Here is a 22,099-nt window from a genome sequence, read left to right as displayed (position 1 = left end):
AAAAAAAATACATTATTAAGAATGATATCAGATGTTTTTTGTACATTCTGTAAAAATCGGATGACATTTCTGGAACAAGTTTACCATAGGGGCTTCTTGCCTCCGTAGTGGTCTTAACCCATTCCTGGTATATATATATATATATATATATATATATATATATATATATATATATATATATATATATATATATATATATATATATATATATATATGTAATGAAATCTAACAGAGAACAAACTTCTAATTTGTTATATACTTTAAAAAAAAAAAAAAAAAAAAGTGCATTTGTAGTTTTCATTTTGAACACAATCTAATCGAACTGAGAATTAAAAGAGAAAACGACACACTCCATCGCTTTAATTAGGTTTATTTATAATGGTAGAGACTTTTATTTTGAAATGTATCCACTTCCGCAACACTTTTTTTTTTTTTTTTTAAACGCTGTTTGAAAACGGCAACTGTGATAAAGTAGCTTTTTATTAGGGCTGAACGATTTTGTCAAATGCCATATTGCGATTATTTCGAAAAATATTGCGATTGCGATTTGAACAGCGATTATGATGTAATGTTTTACACATGTTCAACTGCAAAAATGCTACTGGGATTTTTGCACTTGAGCCCTCTTAAAAAGAACCAAACTTAGACCTTTTTTTCAGTTCAACCACAAATAAATATATAAACAGTGAAACAAAGTCTTCTTCATATCCACATGTTACCATCCACCGTGTACGTGTTTTTGTCCATTTTGTGATAGGATCTCAGCCCACTAATCATCATCATTAGTTTTTGAAACAAGTTGAATATTAGGGATGCTCAAATCACGATTTTAACATCCGACCTCCAATTTTCATCTCATCTATCGATGCTGATCATTTAACTTTTTATCAGCAGTTCTGTCAAAACTGGTTATAAGCTTTCTGCTCAATGTCACTGTTAACTACATTTCCCTGTTGGTAAAACCATAGTTGTTGCCTAGTTTTTGCTGTCAAAAATAACGTTGATTGATTGAATAATTCAGTATTAAACAAAATATAATTTTAAAATTTAAATGTTACTCTTTATTCTAGGCCTTAAAAGTAGTAGGCTTATATAAACTATTATTTACTGTATATAAGATAGTCCTAAAAATGAGGCTTAATTTCAAACTGAAGTTGAACTGATAACCCATTGGTTTAATTAAGTTTAAAGTGAAAATATTGGTTAGTTTGTCACCATTTCATTTAATTATTTGTATTCATTATTTTATTATATTTAATTTAGCAATGCATTATATTATAGTAACTAAATATTTGATATAGATTTATTATATGTATGTTCCTTCCCTTTCATTTTGTTGGATGTTGGTAATATTAGTTCCGCTTTAACTTGTTTCCGCGGGGAGTGTAATAAGAGCGACACGCTCTCTTGTGAGGTAAACAAATGACAGGAGACTGGAGGAATGATGTTTCTGGACTCTACATGTGTTTCTGTTAATGCTGTTTGCTCAGCAATTATTTAATAAAGATGTTTGAATTATACCCCATCTTGTATTCTGCGATATTATTATGATACCTGTGCCTTGCGGAGACTGAGATGCTGCTACCGCAGATACGAATAAAAAACGCTTCATGTAGGACGTGCCAGTTTAGTGAAAATAAAGCGTTTAGAGCAAGTAAGCAAACGGAACCGAACTCAAGAGCACTTCTGTTACTCTAAGCATGAGAGGGAGTTGTGAAGCACAGAACTGCTCTGAAAACACTGTAACAATGCGCTAATGTAATATAGCCTGGACAGAGCAGCGCAAATAAACGTTGAAGGGATTAGACTATTTATTTAATTAAATCGCAGCCTTTGCAATTTAATTTAAAAGGTCATATCGCGGTTTCGATTTTATTTCGATTAATTGTGCAGCCCTAGTTTTTATTATGAAATGAATAATGATAATTCCTTAATTATCAAATAAGATATTCGTGTTTTCCCGTAAAAAGGATTACCATGGCGAGGATTAGAGAGATCATTCATTTAAACGTAGGGGGCAAAAGATTGTGTATTTATTCAGACTGTACATTACAATTGTTATTAACATCTTTATTAGAACCAGTTGCTTAATTACCAACAACTGTTGTTATCGAGCCTACGCATTGTAAGTAATAGCAGGGTGTATAAAGGCGCGTTAATAAACATCATCATACCTATACAAGCAGCTATAAAGCCTGATCCCACATCAGTTCACATAGCAGGCCATTAGTTCATGCCGATGATTATAAATGTATTATTAACTCTTAAAACTGTCATGATGATCTGCAGTCTTCCTGTTAATGCAAGTAGCTGTGACGGCTAAAATACTGTAAATTGATCACGAAGTCTTTGTTTAGGTCTAAAATGTATTTATTGTATTGTTAAATGTATTTAAACAGGTTCAGTACCCCCAGGCAGACTCTGACATTGGTTCCTGAATCATTTTTCTCAAGGTTTGTGTCTTAGATCCCCTAAACTAGATCAGATATTTGTTTACTTTTAGGTTTATCTTCAGAATGTTAGTGCATATAAGACAAAATATTATATTTATTTAAATATAATATTTGTTTTTATTTTATTATAATAGTGCATAGGTTTATAGTAGCAGATATATGATGAGTGTCCATATTGGTATACTGATTTTATAAAAATAAAAAAATAAATACAAAAAGTAGAAATAAGCATTTAACCTTACTTTATACAGTACATTATAATGTTTTGACAAATGAAACCATGAGATTGATAAAATCAGTCAGCTTAGAAATTATATTGTGGCTGCTAAAATTTCTATATTATTGCAAATCTAATAAAAAATAGTATTTCTTCTTTGTTTAGTTTATTAAGTGGACGGATATCAACTCTAAAAGATGAGACTGGAGCGGTAAGGTTTCTTTTCTACTGCGGTTGTGTGGCAGATCTATTAAATATTGCATCACATTTTTTCAAAAATACTCTCATTTTGAAATGTAGATGTTTTCTCAGTTCCAGATATTTATAGACAGAGATCCATCACTCTTTGCTCCCATTCTAAATGTATTGCGCACTAAAGTGCTACACCCCAGATTAAACCTACAGCCCACATACTGTATGGTATTTTCTGACAAGTTAATTATTTTAACATAGAATGGATTGAGTAGAAATTATTTAGTTAGAAATATTTTTCTATTACTGGTCCATAGATGTTCACCAATTAATGCTCGAGGCAGAGTTCTATGGAATCACACCTCTAGGTAAGATGGGGTTATTCTAATGGATTGATACTAGATCATATAAGTGATTCACCCCAATACTCATGCCAGGACACAAAATAAATAATACTAATTTAAAAACTGGACAGTAATTATTTAAAACTATGTTACCATGAGATTACATAAAAATAACTCTACATATGTGTGTTTTAGACCTTGTGAAGTGTTATGTGCTGTGTGGTTCACATGGCCTCTAATCAGGTCTTTATATCCCCAGTGTGAAAGCTGCAGTTGTGTGATGAGTTGGATCGCTCCTCCTGTGGGAACGTCTTGTTCAATAGCTACCTGCCACCACCAGGTGAGCACTACAGAGTGCACAATCCATTCAATACCGTGTTCAAAACGACCTGGTTTTGCACAATATAAAGAGAGCATCTTTTAGAAAGACACTATAGTCATAATGCATTGTTTGTTTGTGTGACAGTGTACCCGGTGAAGCGCAGAAACGGGCACAGTGTGGCAGGACCTCAGTTCATGGGTGCACGTGTGGGACAAGTGGAAAGAGCCCCCGTCAGGAGGAGTAACACCATGCCACCTAATCTGGGCAATGCTGGCATACTGAGCAAAACTGTCATGGAAGAGAGAGTGCCAGGTCTAGTGTCTGCTCTGATTTTCTCTAATTACTTCAGTTCTATTTAATTCTATTCTATTTCATCCTGTTTGTTCTATTAAATTTTGTTCTATTTTATTCTGATCTAACTTGATTTACTCTGTTTCTAATTTCTATTTTCCTCTTCTTCAATATCTTTCTATTCTATTCAATTTATTTTTGTTGTATTGTATTCTATCCTGTTTTGCTCTGTTTTATTCTATTCTCTTTTATTCTATCTAATTTGTTTTTATTCTGTTTTTGTTCCCTTTACAAAAAGCTTCAATACGATGTTGCGCTGCTAAGCGCTACGGGGAACAGCTTTAGCTGTGAGCCGAGCTGAATAATGTGTGGAACACGTCAATGAACAATGACCGGAATTTATAGCCTCGGCTGATGTAATCATTAGATGCACCTGAGGCCAGGCTATAAATGGATACGTCACCAGGTGTCGTCAGAAACTCTTTTTCAGAGCGATTCTGTTTCTGTGTGTTTCACAAACCCTGTCAAAACTTTCTTTCCTCTGTTAGGAGATAGAATCAGTTAGGCAGTGTGCAGTGAACGTTGTTCTATTTTTCTCTTCTGTTTAGAAAATATTATATATATATATATATATATATATATATATATATATATATATATATATATATATATATATATATATATATATATTTCTAAAAAAAAAGAGAGAATGACTGAAAGCATAAGCGGTGCATGTTCCCCTCTTCTCGCTCTATAGCTGAAGGCGGCACACATCAGTTTTTGCTGTTTGTTTGGGGGTAAGAGCACACTGCTCTGGCGTTGCAGCAGGGCGGTCGCGAGCACTGCGATTTGCTTTAACAGGCAGAGTGCGTCGTGCTCGCCTCGCTTGCTTCCGGGAGTCAGCACTCACGAAAAGATCGTTCGTGGGGCTCGTGCATGGATTTGGTTGAGGAGCAAGAGACGGGTTGACCCCTTTCTCTCACTCTTTCCCCAAACACAGCTGGTCCTTCACATGATCTCGAAGCGCGTTCCGACGCTGCTTCGGATCATGAGGTGGATCACGGTGACTCTCTTCCCGCCTCCGAGCTTTCCGTCCGCGATAAAAAATCTACGGAGGAATTGCTGGATGTTGTTACTCGTGCGGTTGCCAGATTGGACTGGCCACACGAAAAAGAGACCCCCAAAAGCTCCAAATTAGGGGATAGATTTTATCTTCCAGTCTAAGAAAGGAACGCCTCATGGGTCCCTTCCCTTTCTTTGATAACCTCCATGAAGAGCTTTTTCAGCTCATGGAGAACCTCTAAAAAAAATAAAATAAATATATATATATATATATATATATATATATATATATATATATATATATATAAATATATATATATATTTTCTTCCCGTGTTCACATACCCTCGGCGTCATTATATTCGACTATACGTGGGTGCTGAGGCACGGGGTATTCAGTGATGCCGCCGGTCGAAGAGACGCTTGCGGGCTCTCTCTGCCCGGGCTCGGCATCATCACTTAAAGCCCTCTCTCCCTCAAAGCCTTGTAGGACAACCTCCACTTTAGTGGGAAGGGCTTATCAAGCAGCAGGTCAGGCTGGTGCTGCTCTGCACACTATGCTGTTTTTCAGGCGTACCAGGCTGACCTCCTGGGCGACCTGAGTGTGGGTTCTGCGCTTGGCGAGCAAGCCTCAGACCCACCTCGGTCCTGAATGAAGGGAGGCTCAAAAGCAAAGCGTGGTGAGTCGTGCTCCTCCTCCCAGGGATTGGGGACAGTCTCGCCGCCCTCGCCAGCCCCGAAGCAAGACCTCAGGACTATAAATTCTAGTAAGAGAAACCCTGACGGTCTTGCGCCTAGATTGGGGGTAGCTCCCTCGGGACGGGCAGCGTGCTTCACTTCACCCCTCCGGTACCCCCTCGAAGCCCCTCCATTCCCGCCACCTCTTGGTGTTTCGGGTTGCAGAGGCTTCCGTCAAAATTGGGTGTTTTCAGCTGTTCCTGCATTTTATTCAGGGCGCTGAAACACCCGACAACCCCTCAACAGGAAGTGTTAAAATATAATACCCATCTCAGAGATCCTGGTAGCATGGAAACTTCTGCCGGATATATTCTTTTCTGTGGGTCTTATAAGAGCGTCAGGATTTAATTCTCTCGCCGCTTTTCCGTGTTTCAACGGCGTGTTCTCACTACCGTAATCAGATTTCTTTTTTTGTAAAAAAAAAAAAACTCAATCTTCTGGTTAAAGGGGCCATGGTATGTGTTCCCCTTCCAGAGAGAGAGTTAGGTTATTACACTAAATACTTCCCGTTTCCCATGGAGGGTGAGGGGTGGCGTCTGGCTTAGATCTTAAAGCTTGAACTACCCGTGGGTGTTCAAGTCCAAGATGATGCTTGTCAAGGCGGTCGTGTCTCAAGCCCTACAACTCGTTTGGCTGGTCACCATCGATCTTATGACGCACTTCTATACTTCATTTAGAAGTTCTGCCACAACATGGAAAGTTCCTGAGGTTCACTTCCGGGGGCGAAGTCTTCCAGGGTCAGGTACTTTCACTCAGCCTAGCCCTTTTTACCCGCACATTCACAATGCATGATGTAGCACTGGCTCCTTGCGACTCGGGGCATCTGCATTCTGAATTACGTAGGCGACTGGCTGATCCTAAGCGCAGTTCCAGGAACTGGCAGTTCAGCACAGGGACATCGTCTTAGCTCATCTGTTTCTCTGGGGTTGAGGCTCAACGCCAAGAAAAGCGTCCTCTCTCCCACTCAGAACACTGTCTATCGGGGCATCATATGGAGTTCAATCACAATGCGGGCACAACTGTCTCCCGCTAGGATTGAGTCCATTCAGATCACCCTGAGCAAAGTCAGGCTAGGTCAAGGTTGCACTGTTATCAGTATCAACGATTTCCAGGTCTCAGGACGAACGCGTCCACGGTGATCCCTCTGGACCTTCTGCTCATGAGACCGTTTTTGTTGTGGCCAAAAGCCAGGGGATTTCTTCCAAGGGCCAAAACCCCTGGGCTAAATAGGGTTACGCGCCTCAGGCTTCGTTCCCTTTCTATGTGGTTCAGACCCGGTTTTCTGCCTTGGGTCCCACTCTAGGTGCGTCTTGTTGTCGCAGACTGCTAACGACAGACGCCTCCCTGACCGGGCGGGGTAGCGGCCTTAAGTGGTCGATCCAGCTTAAGGGGATAGGAGGGTCAGTCAGCTTCGGTTGTCACAGTCACTGTCTCGGGTTGATGGCTGTATTTCTGGCCCTGAAATACCTCCTCCTGAGGCTGCCATGTCTTGGTGCTGGGTGGACAATACAGCGGTAGCCTCTTACATAAATCTTCAAGGAGACCCACGTTCTTGTCAGCTGTATTTCTGACACGTCGGCTTCTCCTTAGGGCCCAGGGTAAGCTCCTGTCACTCAGGTCAGTTATATCCCTAGATGCCCGTTATCACGAGGAGCAGATTCACGGTCCAGACAGGAAATACCAATGGGGAGTTAAGAACTCCACCCTAAGGTAGTAGTTGCCCAGAGTTAGCCAGCAAGGGTTTTTGCCTCTTACTGATAGCACCGCGCTGGCCGAACAGGGCTTGGTTCTCGGAGCTAATCTCTTCCCTCGACGACTCGCCTTGGGCGATTCCGAACAGGAAGGATCTTCTATCTCAGGCACAGGGCAATATTTCATCTCTGCCCCGAATTGTGGAATCTTTCATGTTTGGCCCCTAAGGGTACCAACTGAGGGACACAGGGCTTTTCTTTTTTTCACATGGAACAAGTTTGGGTGAGATCTTAGGGCAGAAGAGGACCTCTTCGCCTCTATGGATAGCGCAATGTCTCCTCTACTTCTCCCTGAAATCACCCAGCCCCCTTGGGTCTGGACGTTAAGACACATACATGACCCAGAATGCGTCTGTATGTATTTCTTTCCCCGGTTTATCTGCTCCCGGGAGTCTTGGCAATGTTCACCAGCAAGGGTCTTGCCTCCTATTAATGGCACCACGCTGGCCGAACAGGATATGTTTCTCGGAACTAATTCCTCTCCTCGACGGCTCGCCTTGGGCGATTCCGAACAGGGAGGACCTTCTCATCCTTGGCCCGAATTGTGAAACCTTTCATGTCTGGCCCCTAAGGGTACCAAATGAGGTTCACAGGGTTTTGTCTTGAGATTATCGAGACCATTTCAAGTGCTAGGGCTCCCTCCACTTGGAACTGATCTGGGTAGATTTTACAGGGCAGAAGAGGACCTCTTCGCCTCTGTTGATAGCGCAATGTCTCCTCTACTTCTCCCGAGTCGCCCAGTCCCCCCTCCCCTTGGGAGGGGCTGAACATAGTAACGCAAATGCGCCTGCATACGTTTCCTTCTACTAAAGTTCTTATTACAGAACCAGCTAACTGCCAGTTTGTTTCAGTTCTGGATTTTCTGTAGAAAGAACTGTCAGCGGGCACTTGCCTCACCACTGCCAGGTTCTGTGTGGCCACTGCGGTTTGCCACGGCTTGGTGGGCGGGGTGCCCTCAAAGAGGCATCCTCATTATTGCCCGGGCCTACGAGGCACGCGGTCAAGCTTCGCCAGTAGGTTTCAGGGCGCACTCTACCAGATGGCTCTCCTCCTCTAAAACCTTGGATAGAGGTCTCCCTCTGCAGCAAGTTTGTGATGCGGCAGGTTGTCCTCTCCGCACACATTCATTAGATTTTTATAGTTTGGATGTTCTGCACTCCGGGCTCTTATGCCCTTGAGTCGACATCTCAGCTCATACCTGAACAAGTTTGTGATGCGGCAGGCTGGTCCTCTCCGCTCACATTCATCAGTTTTTATGACAAGTTTGTGGTGCGATAGGGTTCTCTTCGCACACATTCATCGAACTTTATGGGCTAGATGCTTTGCTACTCTGGACTCTTATGTCCTTGAGTCGACATCTCAGCCCATGCCTAAACAAGTTTGTGATGCGGCAGGTTGTCCTCTCCGCACACATTCATTGGACTTTTTTAGTTTGGATGTTCTGCACTCCGGGCTCTTATGCCCTTGAGTCGACATCTCGGCTCATACCTGAACACGTTTGTGATGCGGCAGGCCGGTCCTCTCCGCTCACATTCATCAGTTTTTATGACAAGTTTGTGGTGCGATAGGGTTCTCTTCGCACACATTCATCGAACTTTATGGGTTTGATGCTTTGCTACTCCGGGCTCTTATGTCCTTGAGTCGACATCTCAGCCCATCCCTAAACAAGTTTGTGATGCGGCAGGTTGTCCTCTCCGCACACATTCATTGGACTTTTTTAGTTTGGATGTTCTGCACTCCGGGCTCTTATGCCCTTGTGTCGACATCTCAGCTCATACCTGAACAAGTTTGTGATGCGGCAGGCTGGTCCTCTCTGCTCACATTCATCAGTTTTTATGACAAGTTTGTGTGGCGATAGGGTTCTCTTCGCACACATTCATCGAACTTTATGGGTTAGATGCTTTGCTACTCCGGGCTCTTATGCCCTTGAGTCGACATCTCAGCTCATGCCTGAACAAGTTTGTGATGCGGCAGGCTGGTCCTCTCCGCTCACATTCATCAGTTTTTATGACAAGTTTGTGTGGCGATAGGGTTCTCTTCGCACACATTCATCGAACTTTATGGGTTAGATGCTTTGCTACTCCGGGCTCTTATGCCCTTGAGTCGACATCTCAGCTCATGTCTGAACAAGTTTGTGATGCGGCAGGCTGGTCCTCTCCGCACACATTCATCAAAATTTAATGGTTTAGATGTTTATGCTACTCCGGGCTCTTATGCCCTTGAGTCAACATCTGAAGCTCATGTCTGAGACCTCTCGCGTTTTTGTGAGTACACTGCACAACCGTAGGGGTCCGGACAGCCCCAAGTGCGGTGGCGTGGGTATTGCGTTCCCCATAGCGCTTAGCAGCGCAACATCGTAGTGAAGCTTTTTGTAAAGGTAACGTCTCGGGTTACATGTGTAACCCTTGTTCCCTGAAAAAAGCGGAACGAGATGTTGCGCTGCTTTGCCGCACTGGGACGTCCCAGGACTGCTCTTCAAAAAGAAGTATCTGACGACACCTGGTGACGTATCCATTTATAGCCTGGCCTCAGGTGCATCTAATGATTACATCAGCCGAGGCTATAAATTCCGGTCAATGTTCATTGACGTGTTCCACACATTATTCAGCTCGGCTCACAGCTAAAGCTGTTCCCCGTAGTGCTTAGCAACGCAACATCTCGTTCCGCTTTTTTCAGGGAACAAGGGTTACATATCTCCATTTTCTCTTCTTTGTTCAATTCCTTTCCTTTCTATTCTGATCCACATTGTTTTACTGTTTCTGATCTCTGTTTTTCTCTTTTCTATTCTGTTTCTATTCTTTTCTGTTCTATTCTCTTTTCTTTATATTCTATTCTGATCTACTTTGTTTTACTGTTTCTGATTTCTGTTTTTCTTTCTGTTTCTAAGTTTCTTTCTATTCAATTCTATTCTATTATAGTAATATTCCCTTTTCTTTATATTCTATTCTGATCTACTTTGTTTAACTGTTTCTGATCTCTGTTTTTCTCTTCACTTTCATTCTATTCTATTCTAGTCTGTATTCTGTACTTTGTACTCTGCTGCTCTATTCTAGTCTGTTCTATGTATCTGCAGCCTCCAATAAACGTTTCTCATAGGCACACCTTTTTTTTATTATTATTACTAATCATTGAAAAAAAAATCTCTGTTAAAAATGATCTCTGTTCTTAGGTCAGATGTCTAACCCTGGCATGGTCAGAATCATATGTGGTCATCATAACTGGATTGCTGTGGTCTATGCCCAGTTTGTGGTGTGTTACAGGTATGGTTATTCTTGAACTGGCAAAAACTATTGGATTTTTATACAGGGCATGTTAACATTCTGATATCACTGTCCCATGGTCAGGGTTAAGGAGTCTACTGGATGGCAACAGGTCTTTACAAGCCCACGTCTAGACTGGGTGATTGACAGGGTGGCTCTTAATGCTAAAGTCATGGGTGGTTCACTTGGGGACAGTGATAAGATGGTTGCTCTGGCATCAGGCTCGGAGATCATACTATGGGCTATCTGTCCTGATGGCAATGGCAATGAAATTGGTAAGATTCCAATTCATAATGTTTTGCTTTTGGTTTGATTTTTGTTGTACCCCTTCATATTACTGCAGATCTGTTTACATGGCACTTTAGAGAAGTCAGTCTGCTGTGTTATTAAAGTTTTGCTTTGTACTTTTATGCTGCCTTTATGTGATTTATGGATCTTCAAAGTTTTGGGAATAATACACTTATATTGAATGGACAAATAGATTTGAGATTTTCTTCCAAAAATCTTCATTTGTGTTCAGCAGTAGTTAAAAAATAACACAAGATCTGGGATGTCACAAGGGTAAGTAAATGATGATGAGAGAATTTTTGTTTTTGGGTTAACTATTCCTTTAAATTACCTTAATTCGATAGCAATGTTAATATATCACAAAAATCCAAATGTTTTTTGTTTGCAATGCATTAAAAGCACATTTCTATGATCAACAGAACTAGTCTTATAAGGCAAGGGACAGTTCAACTGGATCGAAACACTCTCACACTGGCCTCGGGCCTTCGGGACATCCTTATTGTGGATTCCTGAATACACTCGCATATACTGAAAAACTCTAATAGCTATAGCACACCAACCTATCATTATTTAACTGTTGAAAAGTTAAATTCAGTGTAGCTTGAACGCTTACTCCAATCTGTCCCTCTTCTGAAGGGTATGTGAGGTGTGATCAGTGGATGTGACCTCCATCACTGCATTTGTGGTGCATGAATGTGAAGGATCCAGCCATCTCTGCTTGATCTCTGCTTGCAGGTAAACACGCACAAACATTTACACAAACTCTTTTCTGCCCACATCCTCAACCTGCTCTACTTAAAGATGACCTCAATGTTTACAGACAAATATTGCAATTTTATATCTTAATATTGCACACAACATGTACAATTCAGCCATTATTTACTCACCCTAAGTCGGTCACACAAATGGAATTTGTTTGGGTTTTTTAGTCGTCTTTTTGGCATGTAATGAAAGTGAGTAGTGACACCAGGCTGTCAAGACCCATAAAGGACAATAAAAGCACCATAAAACCACAGCAAAGGAGTTGATACAACTGGTATACTATATTCCAAGTCTTCTAAAGCCATTGGATAACATTGTAGACCAAAATTGTATTATTTTTTCATTCTCAAATCATATCATTCATCAACCCCTGTATACAGAGCCCCAAATCAAATATGGTGACTACATCAAAAAAATCAATGCTCATGGATTTTTAAGGTTTGGAGCAATTATGACATCATTTTTATTTTTGGGTGAACTGTTCCTTTAAAAGACATGTTCATGGTTGCAGTTCTCTCCATGACCTAGAGATGGTGCTGTCTGCTTATTTGAATTCTGTCTTAACCACTCTCCTCTCCTCCGCAGTTTGCAGTCCCAGTTGAATGAGAGTTGTCGTGTTGGTGGTGGTTTCCGGTGTCCAGTTCTTCTTGATGGCAGTCTGCCTCTCCAGGCTCCTTTAGTGCCCTTCAGCAAACCTTGCGGGCTTGCCTTAGCCAGTCCTCTCTCGACAGTAACACTAGTGGCAGCAACAGCCCGCATCTCAGCAGGGCCCCTCTGGATTGTGACAAGGACCAGGATGGCCTTGAAGCTATCTGAAGAGGTAGCTTTGTGGAGCGCTGTCAGGAGAGAGCCAAGTGCTCAGACGCAGGTAGCCTAGATGTGTGGAAGAGGAGTTTAGCTGTCTGCAATGAGCTTGAAGCACGACTCGGCCTCAGAATGCCATCATCATTTTCTGCGCTGCCAGGGGCCTGCTTGTCAACACCACCTTCATCATCTTAATCATCATCAATGAAAACCATGCCCCGTTCCTTTGCCCCTAAGTCCAGCAAGATCATAAACGCTGATAATGTGTCTGGCCACGAAAGCCCTGCCTCTTCACCTTCTACCAGCCCCAAACCTCATATGAATGAAACCAGCTTCTAATGAGCTATTTTTATATACATATAGAAATTAATCTAGAAAACAAATTGTTTTGAAGCCAACACAATTAAATTCTGATTCATTTGTTGTTGTGCAAATGGCTGAATTTTCTACATTCCATATAAGGCTGATTTTCAAGTCAGAACAGCTCATATTACTTATTGTTTCACTTGAGGAATGTCTTCCAGGTCAAAAGGACCAATTCAGTTTTTAGAAACCTTTATTTTGGGCACACATTACACATACATTTTTTGCATATGTATTTGTTTTCACATATCCCAGCTAAGCTGGAGTCAGAGTGCAATGCGTGATATGGCGCCCCTGGAGCAGATAGGGTCAAGGGCCTTGCTCAAGGGCCCAACAGTGGCATCTTGGCGATGCTGGGGCTTGAACCCCCGACCTTCTGGTCAGTAATCTTATTATTGCAAGGTGCCTTATTGAATTTGAATATTGAATGTGAAGTCATTATGATTTACTGCATACAAATGACAAATGAATTCACATTCCATGAGATTTTTGGAAAAAAGATGAAAGACATTTCCTGCTTAGTGCCTACAATCTGTAATTGTATTAAATATGCAGACTTGTTAAATGACACCATACAAAAATATGGTAGAATGTAGCTTTAATTTTGTGAAGCTTTGTTATTGTTGTCCAGTACATCACACTGGTTAGTTGTGTACTGGCTGATATTACTGAATTCACTTTTTAGAATCCAAATGTTTCAATCTAATAGGTTTGTGTAACTAATTAGTAGTCATCCAATATATTTTTTAATAGCAATACATATGCCGATATCAATAGAGCAGGGTGGCAGATATACAGTATATCATACAATTCAATGTTAGTAAATGCGATGAACACAAAATTGCTGAATTTCAATTGAACATTTTAATACTGTATTTTTGAGAACAGAAAATGTACTTTATGCACTGTCAGTTTGGAAGGTGAAATGATCACTTCTATCAAATTAATGTGCCAGATGGGCTGGTTTGAGTATTTCTGTAACTGTTGATCTCCTGGGATTTTCACACACAGCAGTCTCTAGAATTTACTCCAAATGGTGGCAAAAACAAAAAACATCCAGTGAGCGGCTTGTTGGGAGAGGTCTTGAACTGACAAAGGCTATAGTAACTCAGATAACCACTCTGTACAATTGTGGTGAGAAGAATAGCAAAATGCCAAATCATGGCCAATACACATTAGTTTTGTGTAAGACCAACTGTCTTCTGAAGGACTTGAAAAAATGATACAATGTGTAAATCTGAATAACTTCCAAATGTTGTGGTATATGGTATAAAACACAAGGAGAGAGAGAGTTTAACTCATTTAATAATGTTTGAACTCTTGCTCATAGTGCACTTGCTGGCTTTCTCTGGTCAGTGAGGCATCAATGGAAACACTGCTAATAGAATATAGACTATCAGTTGGGACTTAACAATACACCTGAAAGGAGTGGTTGTTGTGTGTAAAAGCAAACTGTTTAAAGTTTTCGCATCTGTATGAGGATTGGTGTGCCTTTGAACAAGAAAAGGGGCGTTACTATGCTAACCACTTAAATCGCATCTTAACGTCTGCTTGAATTAGATTGTATTTGTATAGAAAGAATCCTAAACCATGCAGTTAGATGCAGTCTTACTTTGAAGGGGTGCTAATGTGCACATTGTTTCTGTTTACATGATTATATTTGTATATAGACCCCTATTGCTCTGACTGTCATCTGCTTTTACTGCTATTTACTCAAAATACTTTTTTTAATGTATGTTTTCCCCCCTCATCTAAGATCTGTGATACTGTTTATGATGATGCTTGCAAATTTTGTATATATGCCAGATATTGTATGATTAAATATTGGTTTATATGCAGTTGTTACATGAAAGATATCCCAGAATGTAATGTTAAACTTTGTTCAGGCAATGACTGTAAAGGCACCCAGACATTGTGTAGTTGCTTTTTTTTTAACTTTATTCTTCCTATGGCACAGAATAAAACTTTTTTTCTGCGTGCAAGTTTTTGTGCTTGTGTTGGGAATAATTTCAGTAAAATGTGCATCATTGGAAAAAAGCACTCTTAAAAATTCCAAAAATTGTTTATTTTTTTTATATATAAATAAATACGTGGAATGTAGTTGTAATAAATTAGACAATAAATAGAAAGGCATACTGCTCCATAGCTTGGCAGTATTGCAGGCTATACAGTATGTATTATTGTGAGAGCTTTTGATTGCTGCATCTTTTTTTCTTTTTTGCAAACAAAAACCATTAAAGAGTTTTAACCAAATCCCCAATTTTAAAAATCTAATGAATACAAAAGAAAAATGATGATATATCATGTAAAACCCTACAAATACAATAATTTAAAATGCATCTAAACTATTTCCAACACCATACAAATGATATTCTCCTTGAATTTCATATAAATAAAATAAATAATAAAATAAAACAAGATTGTGCTTCATTGAGACAGAGAGTGATATTAAGTAAGTCCAGTTTAGCTGCCCAACTCCAAAGAGCTGCTCCAACTCCTTTATTTACTGATGCATTGTTAAAAGGAATAAGTCAGCAAAGAATCTTCCACTGATTTCCATGTAAGTTCAGCTGCCCTATAATGACATTAGTGGTTATCCACCATCCCAGTACCTTCCTTCGTTCTACACTGTCCTATTCTAGATCTTGGCATCCAGCATTTCCAGAAAGAGTTTGTGCATTGGGATTTGTCCCTCTGTGTGCAGCCGGCAGAAGCAGCGAACAGCTCTGTGGGCCGTCTGTCGTAATAGGGGCAGCGTCATGAGCAGTCTGCCGGCGCGATGAGGCTCGGAAGGTCGCTGATTGCTCTCGTAGTCCTCTAGGGCCTCGTGGAGCACGTCCTGAAAGCACTGCATGGCATCTGCACCCTCTACATTCTCCGCATCTGAAAGGAAACGTTTGTCAAGGTCAAACTGGGCTCTTGGGTGTTTGGGTTTGTGTCCGATTGAGTGCTAAACTCTCTGTTGTGTTTCCTTAAAACCACATCAGCTCCCATTGTCCACCCTTTTTGTTTAGCCATTGATGCTTAATGGATTATCAAGGGCATCTATTTGGTTACACTCATTTCAGTTAACTGGAAGGACCCCCAAGGATTGTTCTGTGTCAAGAGTAAAAACAATAGTTTCCTCAGTGTTGTCTGTTCCACAATGCCCTGCGGTCAGATGCAAACTGAGAGACAATGCTAATGGTTTTGTAGCTTAGAAAGCCAGCGTTGTGCAGTGGATGGATTTATTGATCTGTGCTCTGGACTGCTCCTCTATCCATATTGATTTTTTTTTCCTTGACCAATGTGTCTGGGACTAAAAATGGAACTGAAAATGAATGAAACGGTTTAATACATCCCTGGACACTTTGGCAAGACAAATAGTGTAAATTTGGTACTCCAATCCACTAAAACTATTATTCAATATATTGGGGTAAAACAGAACCAATTTGCAAACTAAAAGTCTAAGATAGACCACTAGTGAACAATTATATTTTAAAACAATTTTAGTTTAATTTAATAACTTTTTAAATACATGTTTTAATAAACATTTTGCATACATTTTTAATAGTGCAGAATCTTTTTATTATTACTATTATTATTATTATTATTATTTTGTAATAACGTTTCTTTTTTTTTTTACATTTTTCATAATTCTTCACATTTCATAAAACTTCCAGGTTTTGAATTCCAGATTTTCAATGTTGTCTCAAACTTTTGGATCCCACTGTATATATAAGCGAGACAATAATTATTGTTTATGGATATTAAAGCATATTTAATTTTGGAAAGCTTATGAGCTATAGCAAAACAGCTTTTATAGATCACCAATAAACACACTTTATCCATCACAAATGATGACATATGTGAAATATTGGTAATTGTTTGAGGTCAGGTCCACACTTAAATGTTTTCACTTGAAAATGCTTTAATATCGCTACATTTAGGATTCTCATCCACATTGGAACTGCATTTTTCTCCACTGAAAACAGAGCATTCATTTCAAGTATCATTATATTTTGTAAAACGGTGATTAAAGGAAATGGAAAATGGATTAGTGTGACCTATGTGAGTATAAATATACCTGAGTTAGCCAGTGACATGGCTTTGAGAGTGACCACTTCCTCCTGGTTCAGGCCCATCTGTTGGTATTTGGAGGTGAGATGTCGCAGTGCCGCGTAGAGGTCATGCAGTCCTGCGGCTCTGCTTTGGTTCTCATTCAGTTGCAGGTTCTCTGCAAACTCCAGCTCATCGGACAAGCCCTGAGACCGCCAAACCACATTCAGCACCAGGGTCTCCATCCAGCCACTCTGAAGCAAGGCCATTTGATCCACCAATGAGAGGGCAGTGAATCCTGCAAAAATATAATAAAAAATGTATAATGCTGGATCAGTTACTGGATATTTAACATGAAATATTTTTGTAAAGTTGAACTGTGGTGTGATGCTATACTCCATCGAATAACTATTTAACCATTTTGATTTATAAAATTGGTTTATATTTGTTACAAAAGTATATATATTTAATATCCATTGACTGTTTACCGGGTATGTGTTTTGCCCAGCCAATCATTACCAGGAGCTCCCTGTTTAAAAGGTCACATAAGGTCAGTAGCGTTTTAAGGTCACTGTCAGGGGTCGAGGGGTCAGGGGCAGCTCGCAGAGGAGCTGGTTCAGAAACGAGGAGCTGAGAAATCACTTTGTTTCCTGGAAAGGACAAAAAATAATGCTTTTAAATGCATCAGAGAACAGGTTGAAAAGCAGTTTGTTTTAATGATGATGTTAAGTCTTATTTAGTTTTTTTAAAGGGACTAGACTTTAGATATGTCCTGTTCAAATGTCCTGTTTTAATAGGATATATCAACACAGGAAACAAAACTTTGCTCTTTAATCAATTTGAAAATGCTCTTTAAGCAATTGTATTGGGTTTTTAATATTATAGATAAATAATAAAAACAAAGGTTAGCACCCACACACTGTTGTAATGCACAACTGTATTTGATGAGACTCACTGATAGATCTGCCTGGATGTGCGTAAGGTGTTTTGGTGAAAAGAGAGAGGCCTGAATCCACTCTGCGCTTGTACTTCTGTCTGCCACCTCTCACACGGTCCATGCGCACACCTGAAAAGGTAACAATATTCTTTTGAGGAAAAACAACTTTATGCACAGAAATGGAAACATTCAAAAGGTCAAAATAATACTTTTTGTTTCAGTTTTAGAAAAAAGGAAAGGGAGTCAAACCAGTAAGGGACATGCGATCTCAAGTGTCACAGGAACTCACCCTCTCTCATCATGCCAGCACGCAGGCACTTCTGAAATCGGCATGCTTGACATGACTTTCGGCGTCTCTTGGTGATCTCACAGTCATTTACCACAGGACAACTGTACTCAATGTTTCCTGAAACATCAACAATCAAGAGCTATTTACAATGTACATAGCACATTCAAAAGCATTTGGTAACACAATAAGGTTGTATAGATACATTAACATTAATGAACACATAATGAACTAGAGGTAGACGATATATATCGCTTTTACCGATTAATCGGTGCCAATAGTTGCATTTTGGAACTATCTGCCAATATTTATTTATTAATTTTTTTTATTTTTTATTTAGCAGTGTACCAGCCAAGTCTCCATTTTAAAATAAGAGTCCTTGGTGTATTTCAAGCTTTTTTTTAATTTAAAATTCTCGTGTTATGCACCAAATCTTCAATTTTCTGCTTATTATAGGGACTTGTGGTTCCACAACAAACTGCTTTTGGGATTTGATACATTTCAGACTCTTCAGTGTCAGTGCCCTTCACAGTAAGGAAAGACAAAGACAATTTTAATCATTATAAAACTATAAATAGATTTTTTTTATTCTTTAACTATTGGCCGATTAATTGGTTATTGTTCTTTTCCACTGCCTTAGTAATCGGTATCGGCAAAATCCACTATCGGTCAACCTCTATATAAAAAAATACAGCACTTCAACAGCAAATTTCTATAAATACTGATAACAAATAATGCATGAACTAATGTTAACATATAGAACCTTATTGTTCATTTCTTGTTGGTCTTAAGCTACTTTTCTAATTACAAGGTAGATTCAAAGACAGAAAAGGGGGGAAATTCGAACTCATGCCAGTAGAGGCACCACAGCTCAATATGTCAAACTCATGTGTTACAGATCTGACTTAAAAAAAAATCTTCTTTTCCTGTTATGTCATTCATGAATGCCATTCTGAAAATGTATTTTGATAACATATAAAGACGTGCCATTTTTGTTCAGTCATACACTGCGTCTATTTGTTTGACGCTTCACACGCTGACCATTCACACAGAAATCTATAGGAGCCCAGACAGAGTTTGTGTATTGATTTACACAGTCTGATAATTTAATAATCAGAGTTAGAAAGTTTGTAGCTTCCCAAAGGCTAGAATATTGACGACTGTTCAACATCAATTCATGTGCAGAGAAGCAAATCCTGGATTCATGCTTTTTTCCATTTCCAGAGTTCACAGCGATCAATAGATTTCTCTAAAACACGACACTGAACAAGATGCTGAGATTAGGGCCTACATTATGATTATGTGATTGAACACTTCATCAATATATTGATATGTTAACACACACACACACACACACTGCTTACACTTGGTCCGTGTCCACCTCAGACCAATGGCAATAAAAACATACCCTCTGTCAGGAACCTATTTTTATTTTTTTTTATGTTTTTGAGTTGGTCTTTCATATAGACAATACAATTTCAGAGTTTTTCTTCATTGTTGACCCTCAAAACAGTTTAATAATGTTAGTTTTCTTAAACATCATGGCCAGATTCTATCTAATGTAAATGCACATTGTCAAACATTTTCAAAAATGCTAGATCTATCATTGATTGATATATTAATTGATTGCATGGTAATTTGAAAATAGCATCCAAAATCATCTAAATTGGAAGAAGACAAATATTGAAAGAAGACAAATGTTGAAATAAGAGAAATGTAGGCTATTGGCAAAGGCATCTCTCCCTGCAAATGAGGTGCTTTGATTAAAACAGCACACTGAGTCTTCACACACAAATCAATCTCAGACAGATAGTTAGCTCATAAGATATTGATCATTTCATTCATTAACAGCAGTCCTGCTTTGAAATGCACCCTAAGCTCCCCCAACACACACACACACACACACACACACACACACACACACGCACTTGAACTCTTTATAACTTTCATTATTAAATAATGATATTAACAGTAACATAACATATATTACCATTAATATAAATAACTCAAATTAAATGATGTCATCAACAGGTCGACTATGCTAAATGCTTTTCAAATGCACAGAAACTAGTGATATATTAAACATTACATAGCCTAATATTTGTTGAAGACTTAAGAAGTTATTGTGATAAAGTTACAGTATATAATATAATATAACTTTAAAAAAATAACATTTATTTTAGTGATTTGGTGGTGTATCTACATTCAATCTGTTATATAGTATACAAATGAGCATATTAGTATGTATATATATATATTTTTATAATTATACTTTATAATAAAGGGCTTCATGAATAAGTCCTTCATTAAAAGTTGTATGTATTTAATGCAATAATAGTTTGCATTGAGAATTCAGTAATCTCCCCAAAAAGTTAATTTAATATAAAAAAACAAACAAATATACATTTATTAAAATTTTATTTTAATAATTTTAGATAGTAGCCTACGTTATAATAATTTTTATTAATAAGTGTATAAATAAAATCCCTACATAATATCTATTTTACAGTTCCATTCATTACCTTGAATGGTTCTTTTGAAGAAGGCCTTGCACGCCTCACAAGACGCGACGCCGTAGTGATAGCCGGATGCGAAGTCTCCGCAGACCAGACACAGGCGTTTGGCTCCGGAGGTCAGTGAAGAGATGTAGTCACAGCTGAGGATGGACTGCGTGCGACTAACGGGGTTGAAGAGAGCAGAAGCGCTGCTGCTGGAGATTGAGCTGGAGCTGATGGGGGAGTCCGGGTTCAGAGAGTGTTTCTGAGAGAACAGACTGTAGCCGCTACTGTCCGAGCTGCTGCCGGGGCTGAACGGGGTCGCGCAGCTGTCCAGGCCGAACGAAGGGCTCAGAGAGTCGGCTTTGACCGGCGGATCACTGGGGGACGGTGGCTCATCCGTGGAGGACGAATCCAAAAAGCTGAAAAATGTTCAGACTCAGTTTAAATGCATTAGGACTCAAAGAGTGACCTTGATTTTTCTAAACTTCTACTGGTGAAGCATTCATTACTTTCATTAGTCATTAACAAACATAATGCTTAACAGATAATTAGTGCACAGAAGATCATTGTGCATTCAAATTGTGTTACAAATATAAGGCCACCTGTATTTCATATAGCTATATATATATATTTGAATGGAATATTAATCTGTTTAGCACTAGCCCAAATGAATGTTAATAGCCTACATTTTAAATGGAAGTTATTTAATAAAAGATTTATTACATTTTAAGAGTAATATCCAATGAGACCAGATATTTGATTTAAAAAAGCTTGTAAACAGATTACGCAAAACTTAATAACAATTCTATAGTGAGTCATTACCAAAATGCTTAGATGAGAATTCTTGCACAGCTTACAAACAATATCATGCATGCAAGTAGTAAAGTTATATATATAAAAAGGAACTTATCTTATTATATCAGTCAGTGCATATAGGTTAGAAGTAATTTACTGCAAAAGTCTAGTAATGAAAACACATTATATTACAGTATATTGTATTGTTAGAGTTATTAACATTTGTAATGACAGGGAACTTAAAAACAGATATGTGTCAACACATTATATTGAAATAAATCCAAAATAAAACTCATATAATAAAAACATTTCTATTAGGACAAGTAAAAAGGCTTACTTGTGCTGGTTTAGAAACTGGTAGTTTTCACTCAAGCAAAACTCCTTCAGGTCCATAACTATTTCTTCCTAGGGATTCTGACTTTGAAGTGTCTGTGTCCAAGAGATGAATAAGAGAAAGAGAGAGAGAGAATGCTAGAGTAGATAGAGGGAGGCAATAGTGCTGGCACACTGAACGGGACCTCCAGAGCTTCAGGTTTATTTAAGTGATGCAGTGGGTTGGGCGGGGTCAAGCTGTCTAATCCAGATGCATGCTGATTAAAAACCCTATTGATGGGTTCTCATAACTGACAGGTCAAATCCTCAAAAATGACAATACATACAGGCCAACTGCAAATCACTCAAGCAATGCCAGTTGTTTCTT

At 39.1% G+C, this 22,099-nt stretch overlaps 1 protein-coding gene and 1 pseudogene across 1 annotated transcript; one reads left to right on the top strand and one right to left on the bottom strand.

Annotated features, from left to right (window-relative positions):
- The first annotated feature begins 1,977 nt into the window (after positions 1 to 1,977).
- On the top strand, positions 1,978 to 13,148 carry LOC127623053 (SH3KBP1-binding protein 1-like; annotated as a pseudogene).
- Positions 13,149 to 14,947: 1,799 nt separating this feature from the next.
- Positions 14,948 to 21,893, bottom strand: LOC127622908 (estrogen-related receptor gamma-like). Its single transcript, XM_052097071.1, has 7 exons — positions 21,737 to 21,893; positions 20,629 to 21,023; positions 18,110 to 18,226; positions 17,839 to 17,949; positions 17,372 to 17,533; positions 16,912 to 17,181; positions 14,948 to 15,728 (listed from the first exon to the last, which is right to left on the bottom strand). Exons 1-7 carry the CDS (start codon positions 21,790 to 21,792, stop codon positions 15,484 to 15,486), a joined length of 1,356 nt encoding a protein of 451 aa, XP_051953031.1. The 5' UTR covers positions 21,793 to 21,893; the 3' UTR covers positions 14,948 to 15,483.
- Positions 21,894 to 22,099: the final 206 nt, after the last annotated feature.

This window comes from Xyrauchen texanus, chromosome 29 (genome assembly GCF_025860055.1).
Source record: "Xyrauchen texanus isolate HMW12.3.18 chromosome 29, RBS_HiC_50CHRs, whole genome shotgun sequence".
In the NCBI taxonomy this organism is placed as follows: domain Eukaryota; kingdom Metazoa; phylum Chordata; class Actinopteri; order Cypriniformes; family Catostomidae; genus Xyrauchen; species Xyrauchen texanus.
This window is presented reverse-complemented; position numbering and strand designations above follow the sequence as displayed.